General features: G+C 43.1%; 2 protein-coding genes across 2 annotated transcripts; one reads left to right on the forward strand and one right to left on the reverse strand.

Annotated features, from left to right (window-relative positions):
• Positions 1-1,333: 1,333 nt before the first annotated feature.
• Positions 1,334-23,923, forward strand: LOC106609894 (DNA-directed RNA polymerase II subunit RPB1). Its single transcript, XM_045722685.1, has 11 exons — positions 1,334-1,722; positions 7,655-7,700; positions 8,491-8,693; positions 9,011-9,092; positions 11,196-11,480; positions 13,070-13,281; positions 15,109-15,144; positions 15,623-15,703; positions 20,022-20,135; positions 20,683-20,784; positions 20,873-23,923. The coding sequence occupies exons 2-11, from the start codon at positions 7,655-7,657 to the stop codon at positions 20,966-20,968; spliced, it is 1,257 nt and encodes a 418-aa protein (XP_045578641.1). The 5' UTR covers positions 1,334-1,722; the 3' UTR covers positions 20,969-23,923.
• Positions 23,472-26,107, reverse strand: LOC106609895 (transmembrane protein 109). The gene is made up of 3 exons (XM_014208940.2): positions 25,588-26,107; positions 25,256-25,358; positions 23,472-24,489 (listed from the first exon to the last, which is right to left on the reverse strand). The coding sequence occupies exons 1-3, from the start codon at positions 25,786-25,788 to the stop codon at positions 24,131-24,133; spliced, it is 663 nt and encodes a 220-aa protein (XP_014064415.1). The 5' UTR covers positions 25,789-26,107; the 3' UTR covers positions 23,472-24,130.

A 26,107-nucleotide genomic window follows, 5' to 3' on the forward strand; every position in this document is an offset into this window, starting at 1 on the left:
GCATGGGTCCCCAGATCCTCAAAAAGTTCTACAGCTGCACCATCGAGAGCATGCTGACCGGTTGCATCACCGCCTGGTATGGCAACTGCTCAGCATATGACCGTAAAGCGGTACAGAGGGTAGTACATCACTAGGGCCAAGCTTCCTGCAATCCAGGACCTATATACTAGGCGGTGTCAGAGGAAAGCCCATAAAATTGTCAGAGACTCACCCAAGTCATAGACTGTTTTCTCTGCTACCGCACGGCAAGCGGTACCGGAGCGCCAAGTCTAGGACCAAAAGGCTCCTTTACAGCTTCTACCCCCAAGCCATAAGACTGCTGAACAATTAATCAAATGGCCGCCGGACTATTACATTGACCCCTCCCCACACTTGTTTTGTACACTGCTGCTACTCGCTGTTATTATCTATGCATAGTCACTTCACCCCTACATACATGTACAAATTACCTCAACTAACCTGTACCCCCGCACACTGACTAGGTACCGATACCCCCTATATATAGCCTCGTTATTGTTATACAATTGTTTGACTTTTTATTATTTGGTAAATATTTTCTTAACTCTTCTTGAACTACACTGTTGGTTAATGGCATTTTCACGGTAAGGTCTACACTTGTTGTATTCGGCACATGTGACAAATAAAGTTTAATTTGATTTGAAATGTGGCTTGTCCTCGAGGGCCCTCACAGTGTTCTATAGGAGCACCATCGAGAGCATATTGTCGAGCTGCAACACAACCTGGGACAGCCACTCCACTGCCTCTGACAATCTCTCCCCCCCGGCCCCCAATGGACATTTACCCTGCCTCCACCCCAATGGACATGTATCATTGTTACAGTTGTAAATATGTATAAATGTGTTCTGCCCCTGTCCTGCGGACTTCCTACCCCTGCTATAAATTATTTCTATCAATGTGGATTCATACAATTTCTTTCACTTTAGATTAGAGGCAATACCATTTTAGAGTAAGCTAAACTAGAATGAACAAATGTCTAAATTTGAGCACATGACTTAGGCCTAGGCTCTGAGAAAACATAACGTTTTCTATGCTTCTAAAGGCTATTAATAGTAAGCTATAACAAGCTATCATTGTCAAACAGTAATTATCATTATTTTGAGAGAATCCTCTAGATACATTGTCTCCTCTGTATCTTCTAGACTACTTCATCCCAAATGGCACTCTATTCCCTATAGTCCAGTACTTTTGGCCATTTGGGACGCCATTACTGATGAATCAATGTGGGAAGTCACGTGTGCCCTGGACGGTCTTCACAGTGTTAATGCCGCGTTTAAAACAACTGGGAACTCGTGACGTCAGTGATCTTCAGGTCGGAAAGTCGAAGCTCTAGAAAGAGACCCGAGTTCCCGAGTTGGAATTCCGAGCGGGTTGACCGTTCAAATCGACTATTCCCAGTCGGACCTCGTTTTTTCCGATTTCACAGTTGTTTTGAACCCACTAAAGTCGGAGGTCGGAGATTTCCTAGTTTCCAGTTACGAGTTCCCAGTAGATTTGAACGCGGCATAAATACGCTAGGAATTTCTGCTGCCCGTCTGTCATTCGCAGTCTCACCACGCCCGAGCGTTCTTTTCACTAAACTCAGACTACCCTTTTAGTTCTACCATCTCCGGTCACTGGGTGAAGCTCCTCCCGCAAATAGAGAGAGACACTGTTATGAGGAGAAATACAGCAAAATAATCACCTGGATTCTTTCATATCGAGGTATGTATCCGATCTATATCTTCTGCATGCACAATAACAAGTGTGTGTGATGGCCATGTTCACAGCTCAAAATTATGTTCCATTGTGTCTTTTAGTTTATTCAGCCTGTTTCTTTGCAACATAGGGAATTGACAGTCTCTGTATGTTTTACTTCAATGGCCTTGTTCAGTGATGTTTGTTTGGAATTTGCTTTGGAGATTCTTGTTATATTTATTGCATCGTGATCCATGGTGTCTGGGCGCTTGCGTGCGAGCCTCCCTGTCTCATGTAAGGTGGGTTGTGCGTGTGTGCATATTGTTTTGTCAGTCTCGCTATCTCCCCGGTCACACAGTGAACCGCACTATAGGCGTTAAAGACCCTGTGCAGTCAAAAACGTGACAATCCTGGGTTTAAATAAAGTATTGTTTTTTCACTATCTAATCACGGCATGGGGTTGTTCAATTGCAGACATGTATTCGTTTAAAATCTATGTTATTGTTTTACTTTTTATTATTTGGTAAATATTTTGAAATGTGGCCTGTCCTCGAGGGCCCTCACAGTGTTCTATAGGAGCACCATCGAGAGCATATTGTCGAGCTGCAACACAACCTGGTACAGCCACTCCACTGCCTCTGAACCCCCCCTCCCCCCAACGGACATTTACCCTGCCTCCACCCCAATGGACATGTATCATTGTTACAGTTGTAAATATTTATAAATGATTTCCTGCTGCCCCTGTCCTGCGGACTTCCTACCCCTGCTATAATTCACTGGGTATGTTTTTTTTTTTCAGCAAAATGCTATAGGCTACATACATCCGCCACCCTCTCAGAGAAATTAGTAGCACTGCTAGGTTTTACACAGTCAAATGTAACAAATAACTACATTTTTTATAAAGAACTATACAAATGATACATTTGTGACATTAATGTTTAATTTTTTTTTACAAAAATAACTCAATACAGTAATATGAGATCTGCATGCAAAACATTTACATTTGACATTTTATTCATTTAGCAGATGCTCTTATCCATAACGACTTACAGTAAGTGGATTAACCTTAAAATAGATACTTGAGATACCCACATATCACCGTCAAATATACAGGATATGAACATTCCATTTCAGTTGAACAATTAATAAATAGCGTTTTTCATACACATCTATGAACTATTAATCTGAGAACAATAATATAATAAACACACATGAAGGTACCCATAATCAATCATTTCCGATGAAAAAACAAACGTGAAAAATTGGTGGATCTAGCATTTTGGGAATAAACTCTTAATTTCCACACTATGGGGTTGGAATAATACTGTGAAAATTATAATAATGCCCTTTTTAGTGTAATAGCTATTTGAAAAGACAGGCTGACATTTCAGGCTGTTTTGGTGGGATGGAGTTTTGGCCTGCTTCGTGACATCACCAGGCGGCAAATTAGTTTATAGACCAATAAGAAAGGTCTATTAACTAATATTTCCCTCCCTCCCCGTTGTCTCCAAACCTCTCTGCCAATAACAGCTAGTTTTCAGTTTTACCCTCCCCACTCCGACCACTCCAAGACAGTCCTAGCAAAATAATTGCTTGAGAAATTTCTCTTTGCTAAGAAGCTATTTATTTTTAATTTTTACAATTTTAATTGAAAACAATAACAGTAAGATACTTAATTGTTACCCAGAAATGATTTGACATTGAGATAAAAACGTCTGCATTGGACCTTTTAAAGAAAATATTAAATAGTAGACTTCCTTCATTCCTAGAAATCTGCTTGATGTGGTTCTGGTTCATCATTGTTTGTTAGATTTTTGTTGTTGTTGCTTAAATTCCATTGTCTCACTCCCAAAGGAAAAGCATCATTCTCTGTAGATTATACAGCCCCATGTGAACTGCCAGTTCTCTGCAGAGACGGCCACTACTCACTGTAGTGTTCTATGGATCCTCAACAGTTTGAGGCCGTTCAACCTCTATGTGATCGGGACGGTTGAGCTAACGTGCGCTAATGTGATTAGCATGATGTTTTAAGTAACAAGAATATTTCCCAGGACATAGACATATCTGAAATGGGCAGAAATGTCACGTTCTGACCCTTGTAAGAGGTCATTTGCCATAGTAGAGTGGTCAGGGCATGACAGGGGGGTGTTTTGGGTGGTTTTGGGTTTAATGTTTATAAGTGGGGTTTTTCTAGTATTCTATTTCTATGTTTTGTTTTCCAGGTTTTGGCCGGGTATGGTTTCCAATCAGAGGCAGGTGTCTTTCGTTGTCTCTGATTGTAAGCCATACTTACGCAGCCTGTTTTCCTTTGGGGTTTGTGGGTAGTTTTCTGTTTTGTTCCTTGTAACCTGACAGAACTGTTGACGGTCGTTTTTGTTGTTTTGATATAGTGTTTCATTAAAGTAAAATATGAGCACTTCACACGCCGCACCTTGGTCCCCTTTGTACGACCCTCGTTACAAGAAAGCTTATATTCTTGTTAAAACTTCAGCGTCTCATCCCGTCACCGGGATCAAAATCCAGCGAAAAATCATATCGCCAATTAGCATAAAAAAAAAATCATAATAAAAAAAAAATATATATATATATATATATATATATTTTTTTTATAGATACACCTCTCCTGAATTTCAAAAAGGTTTTACAGGAAAAGCAAATCATTAGATTATGTTAGATGAGTCCATCGTAAAAAGCAGCTTCATAGCCATTTTCCGACCAACCACTTGCATCACATATAATCAAAAAACAGCTAAATGCAGCACTAACCTTTTACAAACTTCATCAGATGGCACCCCTAGGACATCATGTTATACAATGCATGCATTCTTTTGTTCAATAAAGGTCATATTTATATATAAAAACAGCATTTTACATCTCTGTCTGAGGTTGACTACATAATTTCCCCTCAAAAGCGTCCCGGTAAACAATGCTACATTTCCCTAAATTACTATCCTATAACGATTTTTTAAATTTATATTGTCAATCTAACATTTATAGATGAATATCTCTTGAGAACACCTGTCATACCAGATTTTAAATTAACTTTACTGGGTAATCACACTTTGCGATAAAAGGAGATGCGATACTCAGAAAATGAGCTAATATACAGAGCTCGGCGCCATCTTGGAAACAATCGCATGTCACATCTCATCTTGTATAATATTGTCAATAATCGCCTACCTTTAGTTGTCTTCATCAGAAAGCATCCCAGGTCCACAACAGATGTATTTTCGGTCAAAAAGTCCATACTTCACGTTCCATTAGCCTGATGTTGGTAGCGCGTCCTATGGCTCTCTCCAAGCGCAGGGCTGAAGTTCCGGATAAAATGCGATTCTCCCGCATGTAGGTTCGTTCAAACATGTCAAACGTTGTAAAACATTAATCTTCAGGGCCTGTAACACCAAGAGAGCCAATAAGATTCGAGGGGGATGATGTCATGGCCTTTAAAACCGTTTCCAAAGGTGGGGGCAGACATGGCCGCCGGCGTCATAATGGTGATGGCCCATCCCCTGTGACCAATTTCCAACTCGTCTCATTCAATGAGTTTTGACTCTATAAGGCTCAAACCACTGTGAAAAGACTGGCGACATCTAGTGGAAGCAATAGGAAGTGCTCACTGAACCATGGTTAACGGTGTTATTTATAGGGAAAGATGAGAAGTCGAGTCCACAATTCAGAATTCCACTTCCTGTTTCAATCGGTCTCGGGGTTTTGACTGCCATTTGAGTTCTGTTATACTCACAGACACCATTCAAACAGTTTTAGAAACTTTAGAGTGTTTTCTATCCATATATAATGAGTATATGCATGCCCTAGCTTCTGAGTTTGATTAGTAGGCCGTTGAAAATGGGAATGATTTTTTTTCAAAATGCGCTGTGGCGCCCCCTATCCTACGGTATCCTCAAGACTGCACTGTCCAGTTTACAGTAGCTATTACAGTGCAAGAATACCATGCTATTGTTTGAGGAGAGTGCACAATTACTTAAATGTATTAATAAACCAATTAGGCACATTTGGGCAGTCTTGATGACACAACATTTTGAACAAAAATGCAATGGTTCATTGGATCAGTCTAAAACTTTGCACATACACTGCTCCCATCTAGTGGCCAAAATCTAAATAGCGACTAGATTCCTAAGTCATATATTTTCCTTTCTCTTGTATTTCAAAGATGATGAAAAAAAAAACGCATGTTTATTTCTTTGTATTATCTTTTAGCAGATCAAATGTGTTATTCTCCTACATTAATTTCACATTTCCACAAACTTCAAAGTGTTTCCTTTCAAATGGTATCAAAAATATGCATATCCTTGCTTCAGGTCCTGAGCTACAGGCAGTTAGATTTGGGTATGTCATTTTAGGTGAAAATGGGGGAAAAAGGGTCTGATCCTTATTAAACGGTTATGCTTGTTTCCTAGTTTTTATATATCATGCCGGAGAGACGCTCGTCATAATAAATAATTTATAAAAAATAAAAAAAACATATTATAAATTGCGTGCTATGGGCTACAGGCCTGTTGTGGAATGGTCGATGTAGCCTAATTATAGATATGATCCGTTTCTTTATAACATCTCTGTAAACATTTCAAACGTGAGTATGATTCAATTGCTCACCTTCGGTTTAGTGTGGCAATGATTAAAATAAAGTTTCAGAAATTGTTTGATGGTTAGGCTACACAAAGGTATAAAACTATTATAGCCTATCACAGAGCCATATTGCCAGACGATCACGAAATGTAGCGGTGTGACCGGCCACGTTGTGTAACCTTTCTTTAACTAGGCAAATCAGAACAAATTGTTATTTACAATGACGGCCTACACCGGGCAAACCCGGACGACGCTGGGCCAATTGTGCGCCGCCCTATGGGACTCCCAATCACTGCCGGTTGTGATTCGGGAGCCCACGTTACCTTGGTAACTCCATGGACCCCTAAGTGTCTCAGAGTAGGAATGCTGTGGATCTAGGATCAGTTTAGCTTTTTATAGTATAATAAATAAGAGAGGGGTGTGATTATTTCAGTTTTACGATTTGACTTTAATTAACATTCCAAATTGTAAAGGTAAAGCTGCACATAGCCTACATTATTTATCACTATTTGACCTCAGTTGATTTGCATTATTTGCTCTCATCTCTAAATCCGACAAAAAATCTGAACTCATCATGAGGGGCCGCGGTTGCCCGCAACTTTTTTTGGAAATGTATCTGAGGGCCTTCAAAAGAGGGGCCGCTGGCCTCCAGTTTCCCATCACTGCACTAGAAGAACTGCTTCTGACTCATATCGATGCCACGTAGGCCGTTTTCAAATGGATTCCCTGCTTTTTAAAGGCAGTCACTCTTTGTTTTCCATGAAGTTTACTGATTACAATTCTATATATTTTTTTGGGTGGGGGGGGGTTGATCCAAGGGCCTTCAAAAGGGGGTCTGCGGACCTCTAGTTGCCCATCCCTGTTGCTCTTCACATCTTCTCCTGACCCACTAGAGACCTCATTTCTAGTCTGTACAGGCTGCGGCCAAAATGGCACCCTGTTCTCTATCAAATGCACGACTTTTGACCAGAGCCATGGTCAAAAGTAGTGCACTATTTAGGGAATCAATGCCATTTGGGATGCAACCTCAGTCTCTAGTCTCCTCTATCCGGTACCAAAAGGGTTGAGCCAAGACCAAACAGTGGGAAACACTGTCCTAACATGCCCTACCCCTGCTTGATTGACTGTAACAATCACTCCACCGGTTTTGTTGTGACTATTTAGATTGCACAGAAGACATTTTTGGTGTAGTTGTACTGTATAAAATGATCAGCGTCACTGTAAATTGGGTTGTTCTTTTATTTATTCGTCATTTAGTTACTTTGTTGTTTATTATTTGCTGTTTGTCTGTCTTACCACCCCCCCACAACCTGTTCATAATATCATTTATCATATTTATTGTGATATGCCAATACTGTCTATGTCAATACAGATGATGTGGAGTCTTTGGATCCTGCTGGGCACTGTTCTCAGTGTGGGTGAGTTGGAGCTTCCTGTGTATTCCCTTATTTTTTTTTAAAGAAAGAAAAGACAGTTTAGAAATGACAATTAGACAGTTTAGAAATGACAAAGGGATACAGGGGTGGAGAGGGGAGAAAGCTGGAAAGAACGACAATGATTTTAACCCGGTCTCCAGCCGGGAGTTGCATGCGCGTTGCGAGCGGGGAGTGTCACCAGCACCCCACGGCTCTTCCGTTCTATTAGCTCTTTACATTCCACTGAAAGGTCATGGGGGGGAAAAAAACGAGAAAAAAAACGTGTGAGAACACAGTTGATGGACAAATGAAATCCTGGAGGAGGATTCGGTTGACATTTCAAGATTACTGCTACTACTGCTACTACTACGTCGAAGTCATTGTATCTGTTACAGCTCCTGCACCACACCTTCCTACAACACCAACTGCATTAGTTAACAGCAGAAACCTAGTGCCCGTCACTAATGGCACCCTATTCCCTATATAGGGCACTACTTTTTACCAGGACCCATTGTGCACTTTATAGTGAAGATAAGATGCCATTTGGGACAAAGACCCAAGTCAGCAGATGTCAAGGATTTGTAGATAAAAGTTGTTAAAAGGGTTTCAAGCTACATTATCTGTATTTACCTCTGGTTCAGATAATGTTGAATAAAATGTGTTAATCCTCACTTCCACACACACACTCTCTCTCTCTCTCTCTCTCTCTCTCTCTCTCTCTCTCTCTCTCTCTCTCCCCACTTTCACTCTCATCCCTATTCTTCCTCTCTTTCTTTCTCGCTCTTTTTCTCAGGTGGCTACGTGGTGCCCGACCTGCACAGGCGTCTGTCCCACGGGCGTCAGCTGAAGATCTACCTCCCGAAGAGTGCTGAGAAGCTGGAGTTCACCCCCGCTGCAGAGCCCCTGAAGACATACCTGTACTGGGAACGTGGATCCCGGTCCACCAGGGGAAAGGTGTCTGGGACAGGAACCGACAGGAACTGGTATCTGGACAAAGTGAGTGACTGTCTCTTTAATTGTCCAAGTCAAATTTCCCCTCGGGGACAATAAAGTATATCAAATCAGATCATACCACCAGAGGTCATTGAGGGGGGGTTTGAGGGGATGGTATCCTACTTATAACAAAAAACACCACTTGGTTTTGACTGGTACTATTAATATTACTTAACACCCGTCCCACCAAGCACCTACCATCCTCTATCTCTTCATTTAATATATTATTAAAACATTTTTGTGAAGAGATTTTAAATGCACTTTTAAATAAAGTTTGATTTGATCGTCCCTGTTAAGTGTTTGACCTTTGCCCCCTGAAGGTGACTTACAAGGACCAGGGGACCTATGTCCAGAGAGACTACTGGAACAAGGAGATCTCCTCACTCAAAGTGGCTGTGACCAGTGAGTGTTTTGCATGTTATTTAAAGGGATATTTCGGGATTTTGGCATGAAGCCCTTCATCTACTTCCCCAGTCAGATGAACTCGTGGATACCATTTTTATGTCTCTGCTTAAGTTTGAAGGAAGTTGCTAACTAGCGCTAGAACAATTGCTAACTAGCGTTAGCACAATGACTGGAAGTCTATAGGAACAGCTAGCATGCTCTAGAGCTAGTTAGCATCGGCTCGCAAAACTACCTCTAACTTACTTCATACTGGACGCAGAGACATAAAAATGGTATCCACGCGTTCATCTGACCCTGAGACTATGGCTATCCCTTTAATTATTGCCCTTTGTTATTGTCAGATAGTGTACAGAACTTTTTTGTCTTGGCCTTTTGTCTCTCTTTTTCTCACTCTTGCTCGCTCCGTCCTTCTTTCTCTTTCCACCTACTATCTCTCACCCACCCCCCTCTCTCTCACCCCTTCATGTACAGTCGTGGCCAAAAGTTTTGAGAATGACACAAATACTAATTTTCACAAAGTCTGCTGCCTCAGTTTCTTTAGATATTTTTGTCAGATGTTACTATGGAATACTGAAGTATAATTACAAGCGTTTCATAAGTGTCAAAGGCTTTTATTGACAATTACATGAAGTTGATGCAAAGAGTCAATATTTGCAGTGTTGACCCTTCTTTTTCAAGACCTCTGCAATCTGCCCTGGCATGCTGTCAATTAACTTCTGGGCCACATCCTGACTGATGGCAGCCCATTCTTGCATAATCCATGCTTGGAGTTTGTCAGAATTTGTGGGTTTTTGTTTGTCCACCAACCTCTTGAGGATTGACCACAAGTTCTCAATGGGATTAAGGTCTGGGGAGTTTCCTGGACATGGACCCAAAATATCAATGTTTTGTTCCCCGAGCCACTTAGTTATCAGTTTTGCCTTATGGCAAGGTGCTCCATCAAGCTGGAAAAGGCATTGTTTGTCACCAAACTGTTCCTGGATGGTTGGGAGAAGTTGCACTCGGAGGATGTGTTGGTACCATTCTTTATTCATGGCTGTGTTCTTAGGCAAAATTGTGAGTGAGCCCACTTCCTTGGCTGAGAAGAAACCCCACACATGAATGGTCTCAGGATGCTTTACTGTTGGCATGACACAGGACTGATGGTAGCGCTCACCTTGTCTTCTCCGGACAAGCTTTTTTTCGGATGCCCCAAACAATCGGAAAGGGGATTCATCAGAGAAAATGACTTTACCCCTGCCCTCAGCAGTCCAATCCCTGTACCTTTTGCAGAATATCAGTCTGTCCCTGATGTTTTTCCTGGAGAGAAGTGGTTTCTTTGCTGCACTTCTTGACAACAGGCCATCCTCCAAAAGTCTTCGCCTCACTGTGCGTGCAGATGCACTCACACCTGCCTGCTGCCATTCCTGAGCAAGCTCTGTACTGGTGGTGCCCCAATCTCGCAGCTGAATCAACTTTAGGAGACGGTCCTGGCGCTTGCTGGACTTTCTTGGGCGCCCTGAAGCCTTCTTCACAACAATCGAACCGCTCTCCTTGAAGTTCTTGATGATCCGATAACTGGTTGATTTAGGTGAAATCTTACTGGCAGCAATATCCTTGCCTGTGAAGCCCTTTTTGTGCAAAGCAATGATGACGGCACTTGTTTCCTTGCAGGTAACCATGGTTGACAGAGGAAGAACAATGATTCCAAGCACCCACCCTCCTTTTGAAGCTTCCAGTCTATTATTAAAACTCAATCAGCATGACAGAGTGATTTCCAGCCTTGTCCTCGTCAACACACACATGTGTTAACGAGATAATCACTGATATGATGTCAGCTGGTCCTTTTGTGGCAGGGCTGAAATGCAGTGGAAATGTTTTTGGGGGATTCAGTTCATTTGCATGGCAAAGAGGGACTTTGCATTTAATTGCAATTCATCTGATCACTCTTAGTAACATTCTGGAGTATATGCAAATTGCCATCATACAAACAGAGGCAGCAGACTTTGTGAAAATTAATATTTGTGTCATTCTCAAAACTTTTGGCCGACGACTGTACACCCTCCTCCCCTCTTTCTCTCACCCTTTTCCTCTAATGCAATATTTTCTTCCTTTTCTCAGCCAGGCGTGAGTACACAAAGTGCGTGGCGGGCGAGGAACTCCACATCTCATTGGAAGGCATCAACCAGGCCGACGCCACGCTCTCCTTCTCAGGTGCCAACGTCAACGTCACCCTGGTGCAGGATGGGGCAGTGGTGGCCCAGGACCTCCCGGACTACTGGAACCGGGTCAAGACCCTTTCCACCAAGATCAGCATCCAGAATGTCAACACCTCGGACGTGGGCCACTACACGCTGAAGGACACGAGAGACCGGGTGGTCTCCATCGTCAGGATGGAACTCACAGGTTGTGGTTTTGCTGTGTTGCCATAGATTGTTAGTTAGCTCTGCAGCGTTACTTCTACTGAGTTATCATGTGTGTGTTGGGAGGGATACATCTTCACTCCAAACCTTGGTCTGCACAGACGCTGTCTGCGTTCCAAATCATGAAAAAAAATCTACTGTTATTTGTCACATGCTTCGTAAACAACTGGTGTAGGACTAGTGAAATGCTTACTTACGGGCCCTTCTCAACAATGCAAAAGGAAAATAAAATAATAAATGTATAATAACACAAGGAATAAATCCACAATGAGTAACGATAACTTAGCTATATACACAGGGTACCAGTACCCAGTCGATGTGCATGGGTATGAGGTAATAAGGCTGTAACGTAACACATTGTTACGTTACAGCCTTATTCTAAAATGAATGACAATTATTTATTTATTTTTATACATTTACCCACAAAACCCCATAATGTCAAAGCGAAGACATGTTTTTAGAAACTTTTTTAAAATACAGAAATATTGAGCTCAGGTGCATCCTGTTTCCATTGATCATCCTTGAGATGTTTCTACAACTTGATTGGAGTCCGCCTGTGGTAAATTCAATTGATTGGACATGATTTGGAAAGGCACACACCTATCTATTTAAGGTCCCACAGTTGACAGTGCATGTCAGAGCAAAAACAAAGCCATGAGGTCGAAGGAATTGTCCGTAGAGCTCCGAGATAGGATTGTGTCGAGGCACAGATCTGGTGAAGGGTACCAAAAAATGTATTCAGCATTGAAGGACCCCAAGAACACAGTGGCCTCCATCATTCTTAAATGGAAGAAGTTTGGACCCACCAAGAGTCCAAGAAGGCTCTAATGTAACAAAATGTGAAAAAAGGGGTCTGAATATTTTCCAAATGCACTGTACATACAGGAAGGGGTAAAGTGACTAGGCAACAGGATAGATAATTAACAGTAGCCACAGCGTATGTAATAAGCACCCCATGTCACCCTATTTAGTACACTGGCCTCTGGTCAAGTGTAAGTAGTAACAAGTCAGAGAGATACAAACTGGTGCTGTATAGAGACAAGTGGTGTTGGCTGTATAGAGACAAGTGGTGTTGGCTGTATAGAATTCTTAGAATTAAATGACCTCTGTTAGGTCATGTTGAAGTTTGAGTACGTAATGGAAATAGACACAGCATCAGGATCCCTTCCCAACGGTCTGGTTTACTGGCCCTTCGTTCCTAATGGCACACTATTCCTGACATAGTGCACTACATTTGACCAGGGCCCATAGTGGAGTAGGGTGCCATTTGGGATATGCATTGTTTGGCTCGCAGCTCACATGTCTCTGTCACTAATTAGTTGGTTATTTGGAGGACTACAGGGCTGCTCAGTAAGCTATGGGGTAGTGGGAAACAGGGGGGTGGGGTGAGAGGGATGTGAGGGGGGATAGAATATAACATGCATAGAGTGAAACACATGTCGTCTGTCAATCACTCCCTCATGTTCCCCTTACGGCTTTGTAATGTCTCCCAAATTAACTTCCTCGTCTCGCTCCTTCTGCATCTCTCTCTCTCTCCCTCCCTCCCTCCCTGCCCCCCCCATCCCCCTCCAGACAAACATGAGAGTGAAGCAGGCAACCCCCTCATGGCCCTCCTCCTCCTGCTTGGTATACCCGCCGGTATCTGCTTCTGTTGCCGGAAGAGGATCTTCAAGAACAAATCCCCCGACACCACCACCATCCAGCTGGACAACCCCGAGACTCTGCACCCCCCTCCCGGCTACAACACGCCCGGAGGAGGGGTGTCCCCTGGACCTGGTGTCCCGGTGAGGGATAGTTACAGTGAGGGGAAAAAAGTATTTGATCCCCTGATGATTTTGTACGTTTGCCCACTGACAAAGAAATTAGCAGTCTATAATTTTAATTGTAGGTTTATTTGAACAGTGAGAGACAGAATAACAACAAAAATATCCAGAAAAACGCATGTCAAAAATGTTATAAATTGATTTGCATTTTAATGAGGGAAATAAGTATTTGACCCCCTCTCAATCAGAAAGATTTCTGGCTCCCAGATGTCTTGTATACAGGTAACGAGCTGAGATTAGGAGCACACTCATAAAGGGAGTGCTCCTAATCTCAGTTTGTTACCTGTATAAAAGACACCTGTCCACAGAAGCAATCAATCAGATTCCAAACTCTCCACCATGGCCAAGACCAAAGAGCTCTCCAAGGATGTCAGGGACAAGATTGTAGACCTACACAAGGCTGGAATGGGCTACAAAACCATCGCCAAGCAGCTTGGTGAGAAGGTGACGACAGTTGGTGCGATTATTCGCAAATGGAAGAAACACAAAAAAACTGTCACTCTCCCTCGGCCTGGGGCTCCATGCAAGATCTCACCTCGTGGAGTTGCAATGATCATGAGAACGGTGAGGAATCAGCCCAGAACTACACGGGAGGATCTTGTCAATGATCTCAAGGCAGCTGGGACCATAGTCACCAAGAAAACAATTGGTAACACACTACGCCGTGAAGGACAAACCCTGCAGCGCCCGCAAGGTCCCCCTGCTAAAGAAAGCACATATACATGCCCGTCTGAAGTTTGCCAATAAACATCTGAATGATTCAGAGGACAACTGGGGGAAAGTGTTGTGGTCAGATGAGACCAAAATTGAGCTCTTTGGCATCAACTCAACTCCGTGTTTGGAGGAGGAGGAATGCTGCCTATGACCCCAAGAACACCATCCCCACCGTCAAACATGGAGGTGGAAACATTATGCTTTGGGGGTGTTTTTCTGCTAAGGGGACAGGACAACTTCACCGCATCAAAGGGATGATGGACGGGCCATGTACCGTCAAATCTTGGGTGAGAACCTCCTTCCCTCAGCCATGGCATTGAAAATGGGTCATGGATGGGTATTCCAGCATGACAATGACCCAAAACACACAGCCAAGGCAACAAAGGAGTGGCTCAAGAAGAAGCACATTAAGGACCTGGAGTGGCCTAGCCAGTCTCCAGACCTTAATCCCATAGAAAATCTGTGGAGGGAGCTGAAGGTTCGAGTTGCCAAACGTCAGCCTCGAAACCTTAATGACTTGGAGAAGATCTGCAAAGAGGAGTGGGACAAAATCCCTCCTGAGATGTGTGCAAACCTGGTGGCCAACTACAAGAAACGTCTGAGCTCTGTGATTACCAACAAGGGTTTTACCACCAAGGACTAAGTCATGTTTTGCAGAGGGGTCAAATACTTATTTCCCATGTGTTTTTCAGGATTTTTTTGTTGTTATTCTGTTTCTCACTGTTCAAATAAACCTACCATTAAAATTATAGACCGATCATTTCTTTGTCAGTGGGCAAATGTACAAAATCAGCAGGGGATTAAATACTTTTTCCCTCACTGTAGATGGTGGCTTGGCTACAAAATGGCACACGATTTTTGCCATAGGTGTCCGGTCAAAACTAGTTCACTCGGGAATATAGTGCCATTTGGGACAAATCCCTTGTAGAAGTTGACCTTAGGTTCTTCCCTCTAATCTGTCTCCCCTCGTCTCCCATGCTGTGCTATTATGATAATGACATTGTTGCAGTAATGCATGTTGTTTTGTAGTTGAACTGTAATAACGTGACGTTTTTTTTTCTGTGGTTCTTGCAGACGTTCTATCATGGCCCAGGCCCAGATCCTAACATGGTACATTATCCATTTATTCTTATTCATTTAACTACATACTGTGGTGTGTTGGTTTGTGCATGCCTTGTGTTTTATATGTCATTGGAATAGATAGTGATTCTATATAAGTGTGTGTGTGTGTGTGTGTGTGTCTGTGTGTGTGTGTGTGTGTGTGTGTGTGTGTCGTTTTCTTATCTTTGTCTTGTCATGAACCATAATGTGTTGAGTATATAAGTCCTATTTAACTTTGGGAACTGTGGTTGTCCATGTTAGTATCTGTTTATGTACAGTACTTGTATGAGTATATAGTATTCAATTCAAAATACTTTATTTATCCCACAAGGGGTAATTATCTAGGCAGGAGTGCAGATACATAAAAATAGCATCCAAAAACATACAACATAATCACAACTACACAACACCAATAGTGTTTGAGTATATGAAAGTATATGAGTCCCTCTGTTTTACTGAGGGAACTGTGGTGCTCCTCCATGTACAGGAAGGTTACCCTCAGGTTCACCCTCCCCCCAACCCTGGGATGCCAGGCCAGCCTCAATGGACCGGACCACCACCTCAACCAGTGAGTCCATCTCTCCCCTCTCACCTTCATAATTTGTCCTCTCATTTTGTATGTTTGCCCACTGACAAAGAAATTATCAGTCTATAATTTTAATGGTAGGTTTATTTGAACAGTGAGAGTCAGAATAACAACAAAAAAATCCAGAAAAAACGCATGTGAAAAATGTTATAAATTGATTTGCATTTTAATGAGGGAAATAAGTATTTGACCCCCTCTCAATCAGAAAGATTTCTGGCTCCCAGGTGTCTTTTATACAGGTAACGAGCTGAGATTGGGAGCACACTCTTAACCTCTCTAGGGGGGTGGGACGAAATCATCCCACACTATTCAACAGCCAGTGACAAATCAGAGCGCCAAATTTAAAACCACAAAATGTCATAATTCAAAGTTCTCAAACATATGACTATTTTACACCATTTGAAAGATAAGACTCTCCTTTATCTAACCACATTGTCCGATTTCAAAAAGGCTTTACAGGGAAAGCAAAACATTAGATTATGTCAGGAGAGTACCCTGCCAAAAATAATCACACAGCCATTTTCAAAGCAAGCATATATGTCACAAAAACCAAAACCACAGCTAAATGGAGCACTAACCTTTGATCTTCATCAGATGACACTCCTAGTACATTATGTTATACAATACATGCATGTTTTGTTCAATCAAGTTCATATTTATATCAAAAACCAGCTTTTTACATTAGCATGTGATATTCAGAACTAGCATACCCACCGCAAACTTCCGGTGAATTTACTAAATTACTCATGAATAACGTTCACAAAATACATAACAATTATTTTAAGAATTATAGATACAGAACTCCTTTATGCAATCGCGGTGTCCAGATTTAAAAATAGCTTTTCGGCGAAAGCACATTTTGCAATATTCTGAGTACATAGCCCGGCCATCACGGCTAGCTAATTTGACCCCCACCAAGTTTGGCCCTCACCAAACTCAGATTTACTATAAGAAAAATTGGATTACCTTTGCTGTTCTTCGTCAGAATGCACTCCCAGGACTTCTACTTCAACGACAAATGTTGTTTTGGTTCCAAATAATCCATAGATATATCCAAATAGCTCCGTTTTGTTCGTGCGTTCAGGTCAGTATCCGAAGGGTGACGCGCGAGCGCATTTCGTGACAAAAGAATTCAAAATATTCCATTACCGTACTTCGAAGCATGTCAAACGCTGTTTAAAATCATTTTTAATGCTATTTTTCTTGTAACATAGCGATAATATTCCAACCGGGCGACGTTGTATCCATTCAAAGGCTGAAAGAAAAAAATGGAGTAGTCTCGTGGACGCACATCTCCAGTGTCACTGTTCCCAGCCTGACCACTCACAAAATCTCCTGCTGTTTTTCGCCCAGAGACAGGAGAGACATCATTCCACTTTCTGGCTCCTTCTGAGAGCCAATGGAAGCCTTAGAAAATGTCACGTTACAGCAGAGATGCTGTATTTTCGATAGAGATGCCACAGAAGGAGAACAAATTGTCAGACAGGGCACTTCCTGTATGGAATCTTCTCAGGTTTTGGCCTGCCATATGAGTTCTGTTACATTCACAGACACCATTCAAACAGTTTTAGAAACTTTAGAGTGTTTTCTATCCAAATATACTAATTATATGCATATTCTTGTTTCTGGGCAAGAGTAGTAACCAGTTTAAATCGGGTACGTTTTTTATCCGGCCGTGCAAATACTGCCCCCTAGCCCCAACAGGTTAAAGGAAGTGCTCCTAATCTCAGTTTGTTACCTGTATTACATTTACATTTACGTCATTTAGCAGACGCTCTTATCCAGAGCGACTTACAAATTGATGCATTCACCTTATGATATCCAGTGGAACAACCACTTTACAATAGTACATCTATATCTTTTTTGGGGGGGAGTGTTAGAAGGATTACTTAATCCTATCCCAGGTATTCCTTAAAGAGGTGGGGTTTCAGGTGTCTCCGGAAGGTGGTGATTGACTCTGCTGTCCTGGCGTCGTGAGGGAGCTTGTTCCACCATTGGGGTGCCAGAGCAGCGAACAGTTTTGACTGGGCTGAGCGGGAACTGTGCTGCCGCAGAGGTAGGGAGGTGAGCAGGCCAGAGGTGGATGAACGCAGTGCCCTTCTTTGGGTGTAGGGACTGATCAGAGCCTGAAGGTACGGAGGTGCCGTTCCACTCACAGCTCCGTAGGCAAGCACCATGGTCTTGTAGCAGAGGATCTGATGGTTCACAGTATCAAAGGCAGCAGATAGGTCTAGAAGGATGAGAGCAGAGGAGAGAGAGTTAGCTTTAGCAGTGCGGAGAGCCTCCGTGACACAGAGAAGAGCAGTCTCAGTTGAATGACCAGTCTTGAAACCTCACTGATTTGGATCAAGAAGGTCATTCTGAGAGAGATAGCAAGAGAGCTGGCCAAACACGGGACGCTCAAGAGTTTTGGAGAGAAAAGAAAGAAGGGATACTGGTCTGTAGTTGTTGACATCGGAGGGATCGAGTGTAGGTTTTTTGAGAAGGGGTGCAACTCTCGCTCTCTTGAAGACGGAAGGGACGTAGCCAGTGGTCAAGGATGAGTTGATGAGCGAGGTGAGGTAAGGGAGAAGGTCTCCGGAAATAGTCTGGAGAAGAGAGGAGGGGATAGGGTCAAGCGGGCAGGTTGTTGGGCGGCCGGCCGTCACAAGTCGCAAAATTTCATCTGGAGAGAGAGGGGTGAAAGAGGTCAAAGCATAGGGTAGGGCAATATGAGCAGGACCAGCGGTGTCGTTTGACTTAACAAATGAGGATCGGATGCCGTCAACCTTCTTTTCAAAATGGTTGACAAAGTCATCCGCAGAGAGGGAGGAGGGGGGGATAAAAGACACCTGTCCACAGAAGTATTCAATCAATCAGATGCCAAACTCTCCACCATGGCCAAGACCAAAGAGCTCTCCAAGGATGTCAGGGACCAGATTGTAGACCTACACAAGGCTGGAATGGGCTACAAGACCATTGCCAAGCAGCTTGGTGAGAAGGTGACAACAGTTGGTGCGATTATTTGCAAATGGAAGAAACACAAAAGAACTGTCAATCTCCCTTGGCCTGGGGCTCCATGCAAGATCTCACCTCGTGGAGTTGCAATGATCATGAGAACGGTGAGGAATCAGCCCAGAACTACACGGGAGGATCTTGTCAATGATCTCAAGGCAGCTGGGACCATAGTCACCAAGAAAATAATTAGTAACACACTACGCCGTGAAGGACTGAAATCCTGCAGCGCCCGCAAGGTCCCCCTGCTCAAGAAAGCACATATACATGCCCGTCTGAAGTTTGCCAATGAACATCTGAATGATTCAGAGGACAACTGGGTGAAAGTGTTGTGGCCAGATGAGACCAAAATGGAGCTCTTTGGCATCAACTCAACTCGCTGTGTTTGGAGGAATGCTGCCTAAGACCCCAAGAACATCATCCCTACCTTCAAACATGGAGGTGGAAACATTATGCTTTGGGGTTGTTTTTCTGCTAAGTGGACAGGACAACTTTACCGCATCAAAGGGACGATGGACGGGGCCATGTATCGTCAAATCTTGGGTGAGAACCTCCTTCCCTCAGCCAGGGCATTGAAAATGGGTCGTGGATGGGTATTCCAGCATGACAATGACCCAAAACACACAGCCAAGGCAACAAAGGAGTGGCTCAAGAAGAAGCACATTAAGGTCCTGGAGTGGCCTAGCCAGTCTCCAGACCTTAATCCCATAGAACATCTGTGGAGGGAGCTGAAGGTTCGAGTTGCCAGACGTCAGCCTCAAAACCTTAATGACTTGGAGAAGATCTGCAAAGAGGAGTGGGACAAAATCCCTCCTGAGATGTATGCAAACCTGGTGGCGAACTAGAAGAAACGTCTGACCTCTGATTGCCAACAAGGGTTTTGCCACCAAGTACTAAGTCATGTTTTGCAGAGGGGTCAAATACTTATTTCCCTCATTAAAATGCAAATCAATTTATAACATTTTTGACATGCGTTTTTCTGCATTTTCTGTTATTCTGTCTCTCACTGTTCAAATAAACCTACCATTAAAATTATAGACTGATCATTTCTTTGTCAGTGGGCAAAGTGGGGATCAAATACTTTTTCCCCCTCACTGTATCTCTCTACCCCAACATCTCTCTCTCCCCCCAACCAGTGAATCCATCCATCTCTCCTTCACTCTTTCTCTCTCCATCTGTTCATTATACCAGTATGGTTATTGTTAGGAAATCCTCATAGTCCCCCTGTCAGGTGTGAAACTCCTCAGGAGAAGAAACAAGGAAGACAAAGAGTGTGACCGTGTTGTTTTGTTGTGGTTTGTTTCAGTGCTTCAACCCAGGCTACCCCCCCCAGGACCCTATGTACCCCCCTGCCCAGCCCCCACAGTGGAATGGCCCACCACCCAATCAGCCACAGTACAACCCTGGTGCTCCTCCGATGGTAGGGATTTATACTCTTCTCTACCCTACCCTCTTAGAAAAAAAGGGTTCTTCGACTGTCCCCATACAAGAGCCCTTTTTAGTTTCAGGTAGAACCCTTTTGCATTCCATGTATAACCCTCTGTAGAGAGGTTTCTACCTGGAACCAAAAAGGATTATCCTATGGGGACAGCCAAAGAACCCTTTAAGGTTCTACATAGAAAAAAATGTACTAAGAGTGTACTCTTTTCTATTCCACTCTATGCTAATCTACCCTATTCGATTCTATTCTACACAACTCAACAAATCAGCCCCTACTCCTCTTCCCTCTATTCTACGATCTAACTCTGCCTCCCCTCTGAGCACTAACAGTAGAGTGGGCCTCCTAACCAGTACCCTGTGGCGCCGATGGCATATCTCTATTTAACCGTTGCATAGTGTCTTTTCTCACTCCACTTCCCTCTTTTCCTTTGTGGCTGTCATATTCCGCTCTGGTTTTGATCCTTCTCATCTCAGAGTGTAGTTAGTAGGTGTGTGTGTGGAAGCTTGCGTAACTGTGTGTGTTTCAGGGGTATGCGCCGGTGATGTACAGCGCCCCCTCAGGGAAGGAGGAGATAAAGATGGAGAACATGTCTCCTGCTGATCCCCTCCTTGCCCATCCACCACCCCAGGTCAGTCCTCACTCACTCTCTCATACGCACATACACCCTCTCACACACATATACACACACACCTTCTGACATTGTTCCCCCCCTCCAGGTCCCCCCGCCCACCTCTGAAGCTCTGCACTCCACAGACGGAGCCTTCCAGTTCAACATCGACACCGGAAAGAACCCCCCCACCAACTTCCTGTAGAACGCCTGTCATCGGTCCAATCGGGAGCGGCCTTAGTAATGTTGCCACAGCGCCGTCCCAATACGGTTCAATGGCTTCCTTTGCTCATATCCTTGACTGTGACCACTTATATAAATGGGGAGAGATAGGAGAGGAAGCAGTATGTTGTAGATGTAACTGTGACCTAGACATTTCCCCTCAGATCACCTATCCAGCCTTTTCTGGTGAGTGTTGTACTGTTTTCTGACATAAGACATATTATTATACCTTTAAAAAGGCATATTTAGATGACCCCCGTTAAACCATGGGGCCTGTTTGCGATTCAAACTAGGGAGGTGTTAAACAATGGAAGTGTTAATGAATTTCCCAGATCCATTCTCACAGATACCTGTTATTTGGTAACGGGGTCTGTGAAAAAAACAGGTTTCATTACTAGGTTTCGAGGTGGTTTTTAATGTACCCAAGTTTTTTTTACTCCCTACCCCTTTCACATATACAAAAAAGAAAGTCACCAAATGTAAAAAGAAGGGGTTTTGTCTCTGTGTAAATGGGATATTAGTGAAGGAAAGGAGATCATTTAAAAGTATTATTTCCTGTATAGCTGTGATGAAGTCAATCAAAATGTCTGGGGAAAAAACTCCCTACCCTTCTCCAGAAGTGTGCACTGATTCACTCCCTCTCATGCATTTAAGCATTGGATTGGTGCAAAAATGGCTTGAGGGAGTTTCCACCATATTCCCAGTCCATTTATTTTTAGAAGGGGAGTGTACAAGAGAATTGGAATGTAGCCCATAGAGAATGATAGAGGCCTCTAGTGGCCAAAAGGCAGTATTAGCATGGGCAGCGCCATTGAGGGCTTCCACCAATTTAATGTACGGCATCTATCAAACACTCTGGTCGTGTTCCCCTGCGGAGACGCTGCATGCATCAACCAATGGTTGCGTGCCACGTCATAGACTTTACCTTCGTGCACAGTCGATAACATGTGGTTAGCCGATACGTAAAATAGCTACCCAAGAGTTGTAAGATCTGGCATTCGTCAGCAACGTTTGAGGAGAGGAACACAACCGATAACTGCCTTTCAGGGTTCTACTGGAACCAAACATATTTATATTTAAACAGTGTGTGTGTGTATGTATATATATATATATGCAAATACGATCAGAAATGCCTTTACTTGCCAAAGTATAGCTATTTGTCATTATAAGCATGGTGCATCATTTTAGTTCTACATATGAAACTGTCATTTCAACAGGGTATGTAGTCAAATAACTGTTCAGGAAGCTTATTAATACCCTGGGAGGGCGCCATTTTATTAAGATGTTATACAACATCTGCACCCCCCTCAAAAGTAGTGCACTCTAGGGTGCCATTTGCAACACATATCATCTTGGTTTAAAAGAAGGCACATTTTGGTATTTAAATATAAAATCCTATATCATTTTTAATGTCTTTTAAATAATGAAGCACTCCTGAAGGTTTTACAGACAGTGGGCGCGTTCGAGCGGATCACTTTTGTCAAGTCGGTGGCCATCGTTGGTCACCACCTTTCAAAGTGTGATGCATTATGGGGATAAAAATTATCCCACTTGTGCCTACATGTCGACTGCATGAACTCTACAAAAACCATGTGATCAAAGGTCATGAAGTTTTGACTGCAAGTTCCTGCAGTTGCTCTTCACCAACTTCATCCATCACCTGCATTGTGGGATGCTCGATTGTCAACCAATCATTAGGGTGTTTTTGTTTGACCCACACGAATGTGACCAAAGACATGACTGAAACAGGAACCAACTTTGCCTTGATTTATGTAAACAGTGGACATATACAAAATTAATGTGACATGAGTCTCATTGTTTGTACCATGCGAACACATGATTTCAAATTATGATTGTGTGATATGGGAGTTGGAGACATGATTATGTTAACGTTATAAAGGAATACTTTTATAACAATGGCAACACTGCTATGTTCATCTGAGATTTGTGGTAAAACCACGTGCCCAACTTTTGGCTGTCGCAGTTGCTCCTCCTCGAATTTCGTCTAGTCGTTTGCTTAAGCCTTATCACGCACCCAGTGCCTTCATCTCCTCTACCAAGGGGAGATTGTCCTGGGGTGTATTCATAAGTGCACAATGGAAGCAAACGGTAGCAAAACTTTTTGCAATGGAAACAAGCATTTATTTTTGGGGGACAAATTCAGTTAGTCCATACCAGTTACAACCTGGTTGCTTCCATTAGGTTCCTAATGAATGTACCCCTGGTCAGGTCAGGGGGACAGGAAACTAAATTTTACATTATTAGATTCAGGGACAGGTCATTTCCTGACCATGTAACCAGAACAGGAAAAACTCCTGGCCCTAGTTGGTCAAGGGGATAATCTCAATTGGAGAAGGTCAGATGCCGCTTGACCACGCTTAAACTTTTGGAGTCACTTTGAAAATGTTCTTCCAGAACTGCTTTTCTCACCAACTGTCTCATCCCCCTACACGCACACACTTTAAAAGGAACGGACAGATCTCAAATGTAGTTTAATAGGAAGTATGTATCCGTTTGTTTTATTTGAGAAGTTGTTTGTGTTGTATGCTGCCGTAACTGGAAAGGAGTGGCTCAGGCTTCCCTGTGGCTCAGTTGGTACAGCATGGTGTTTGCAACACCAGCATCGTGTGTGTGCGCAACGCCAGGGTTGTGGTTTCGATTCCCACGGGGGGCCAGTACAAAAAAAAAAATACAAAAAAAAAAAAAATGCATGAAATGAAATGTATGCACTCACTACTGTAAGTCGCTCTGGATAAGAGCGTCTGGTAAAATGTAAATGTAAAATGAAAGGTGATCAGTGTAGACAAAATTTCCAATGCCATATCGTTAGACCTTATGGAATGTTTAGTGTGTTTCTATTCTACGTATATCAAAAGCATTTATAGTAGAATAGTCTGTACGACATGCATATATCCACCTCAATAAACAGAAAACACCATACTCTGTCCGTCTGCTTCCTTTAAAACAAGCCAATCATATTTGCTGTCAATTCTGTTTCACACACAAATTAACTAAGATCTTTATGAAAAAGGCAAAGTGCTTTTTTTTTTTTTTAAACAAAACTTTATGTACAACGTCCTCGTTACAATCCTAGACCTAGATTAATGTACAAAACAAGGCCTTTCAGTTCCCATCCATCCACCCCTCACTTCTCTTTCCTCCTCTCCATTTCTCTCACTCGTCTCTCTAGCACCCTCACTTGATCCTCCAGGTAGGTTTTGTCGCCTCCGGTGCCAGAATGCCCGATACCCAATAGGACGCAGACGCTCACCAGGCCGGCCAATCGCAGCGCCGTAGTCTCTGTTCCAGCACTGCGGTCACTTAGAATCAGGCAAAACAGTCCTAAAACCACACCCAGCTTCAGTAGCCACAGGACCCGCCTCAGAGTGGACGCCACCAATCGGAAGGCCAGGGACAGCAGCCAGTAGCCAATGAGAGCCAGCAGAAGCCACTGACTGATATAGACCACAGCATCTGGGGTGATACTGTTAACAGGCATTTCAACTGGAGGAGAGAAAGAAAGAAATACAACATGATATTAGTGCCTTTTCTGGCCTGGCAATCTTAAAATGCTCCCTTCACTTGTCTCCATTCCAAGACTTGGCAAAAATGTGGTCTTAGTATGTTGCAATGTAATTATTGTACCGGTAGTTATAGTCACAAAGCCTAGTAGGTTACTGTTGGCAATGTGGAGAAAAAGGTTTTCCCGTCTGGCGCACACACCTAATCCAGGGCATGTCTGTCAGTGGGTAAAGGGCTCCCTTGGCAGGTCAGACTTTCATCCGGTTTTGTGTTACGTCTCCACAGAGATCAATTACAGTAAATGATACTGCGAGTGTACCATTGTACTGTATATGGGTTGTGTGTTGAGATGTTGCATGATGTGGGATCAATCAATAGAATGATTTATTTGAAATGATTGTTTTTGTATTGACAACTGTCTGTTCCATTATTGAATAGTGCACTGGTTATCAACCCTGGTCCTGGGGAGCCACAGGCTGTGCAGGTTTTTGCTCCAGCCCCGCTCTAACACACCCGATCCAACTAGTCAACTGCTCATCAAGACATTGATCAGGCGTGTTAGTGCTGGGCTGAAACAAAAGCCTGCACATGACATGCTTTAGTTCTCTGGGAACAGTGTTGGTGACTGACTAGAGTATTGCAATAGCTTTCTGGGCCTGTATTCCTAAAGTGGGAATAGGAGTGCTGATCTAACATCAGTTTTGCCTTTAATATTATAATGAATGATCCTAGAGGAGCAGCTCTTTACCATCAACTCCTGCTGCCATCAGGAACTGGGCGAGGTACTTCATAACCACATTCACTCCACTGGCCGCTGCCTCAGCCAGATACTTGAGTCCCTGAAAGAAACACTGATAGGAGGGGCGAGAGAGAGTTGATACAGGGTTCTGTTTGAGGCAAACACTTGGGTCACTAAATACGGAACTAAAACAAGCGTGCATAAGGGCTCCCGTATATGGCCGACTTGTTGCTACTTGCACCTACATAATTCGACTAAAGAACGGACATCATTAGACTAAGAATGTATGATTCGAACTACTGTTAAATTTAACTTAGAGCAGGCTATTCTTTGTTCCTCACCTTCTGTGCAGTTTCAACGGACCGCGCCCCGACAAGGTGGACCAGGTAACCGTGCGCCTCCTCGGACAAATCCGTGAGCGTCTCCCGGAGGACTTGCATCATTCCCGGGGAAGAGTTGAATGACTTCTCGAAGCGACTATTTTCTCCCGAACAAGAAACTACCATGGTGCTCAGCACACACACGACGAAAGACACTTTCATTTTTTTCAGACGCCTTATGTAAAGTCAAACAATTAAAAAAAACATCCAACGTCTTTAAATGTAGTTGAATATGGTTTCACGGCAAAAATATATGCTACAACAATCTAAACTGGCCACTCTACGGACAGAAACATATTGGCTACAATGTAGCCTGTGTCTTATATATAGCAATAAAAAAAAAAGTTTCCAGGATATAGCAAGCAGGCAGGCCAACTCAAAACGTACTACAGTAGTTGCGTTGCCTTTCTTCTTCATCATCATCATCTTAAAATGTATTGGCGAATCGCAATTGACTGACAAGTGCATACACCGCCACCTA

Source organism: Salmo salar, chromosome ssa08 (assembly GCF_905237065.1).
Source record: "Salmo salar chromosome ssa08, Ssal_v3.1, whole genome shotgun sequence".
NCBI classification, from domain to species: domain Eukaryota; kingdom Metazoa; phylum Chordata; class Actinopteri; order Salmoniformes; family Salmonidae; genus Salmo; species Salmo salar.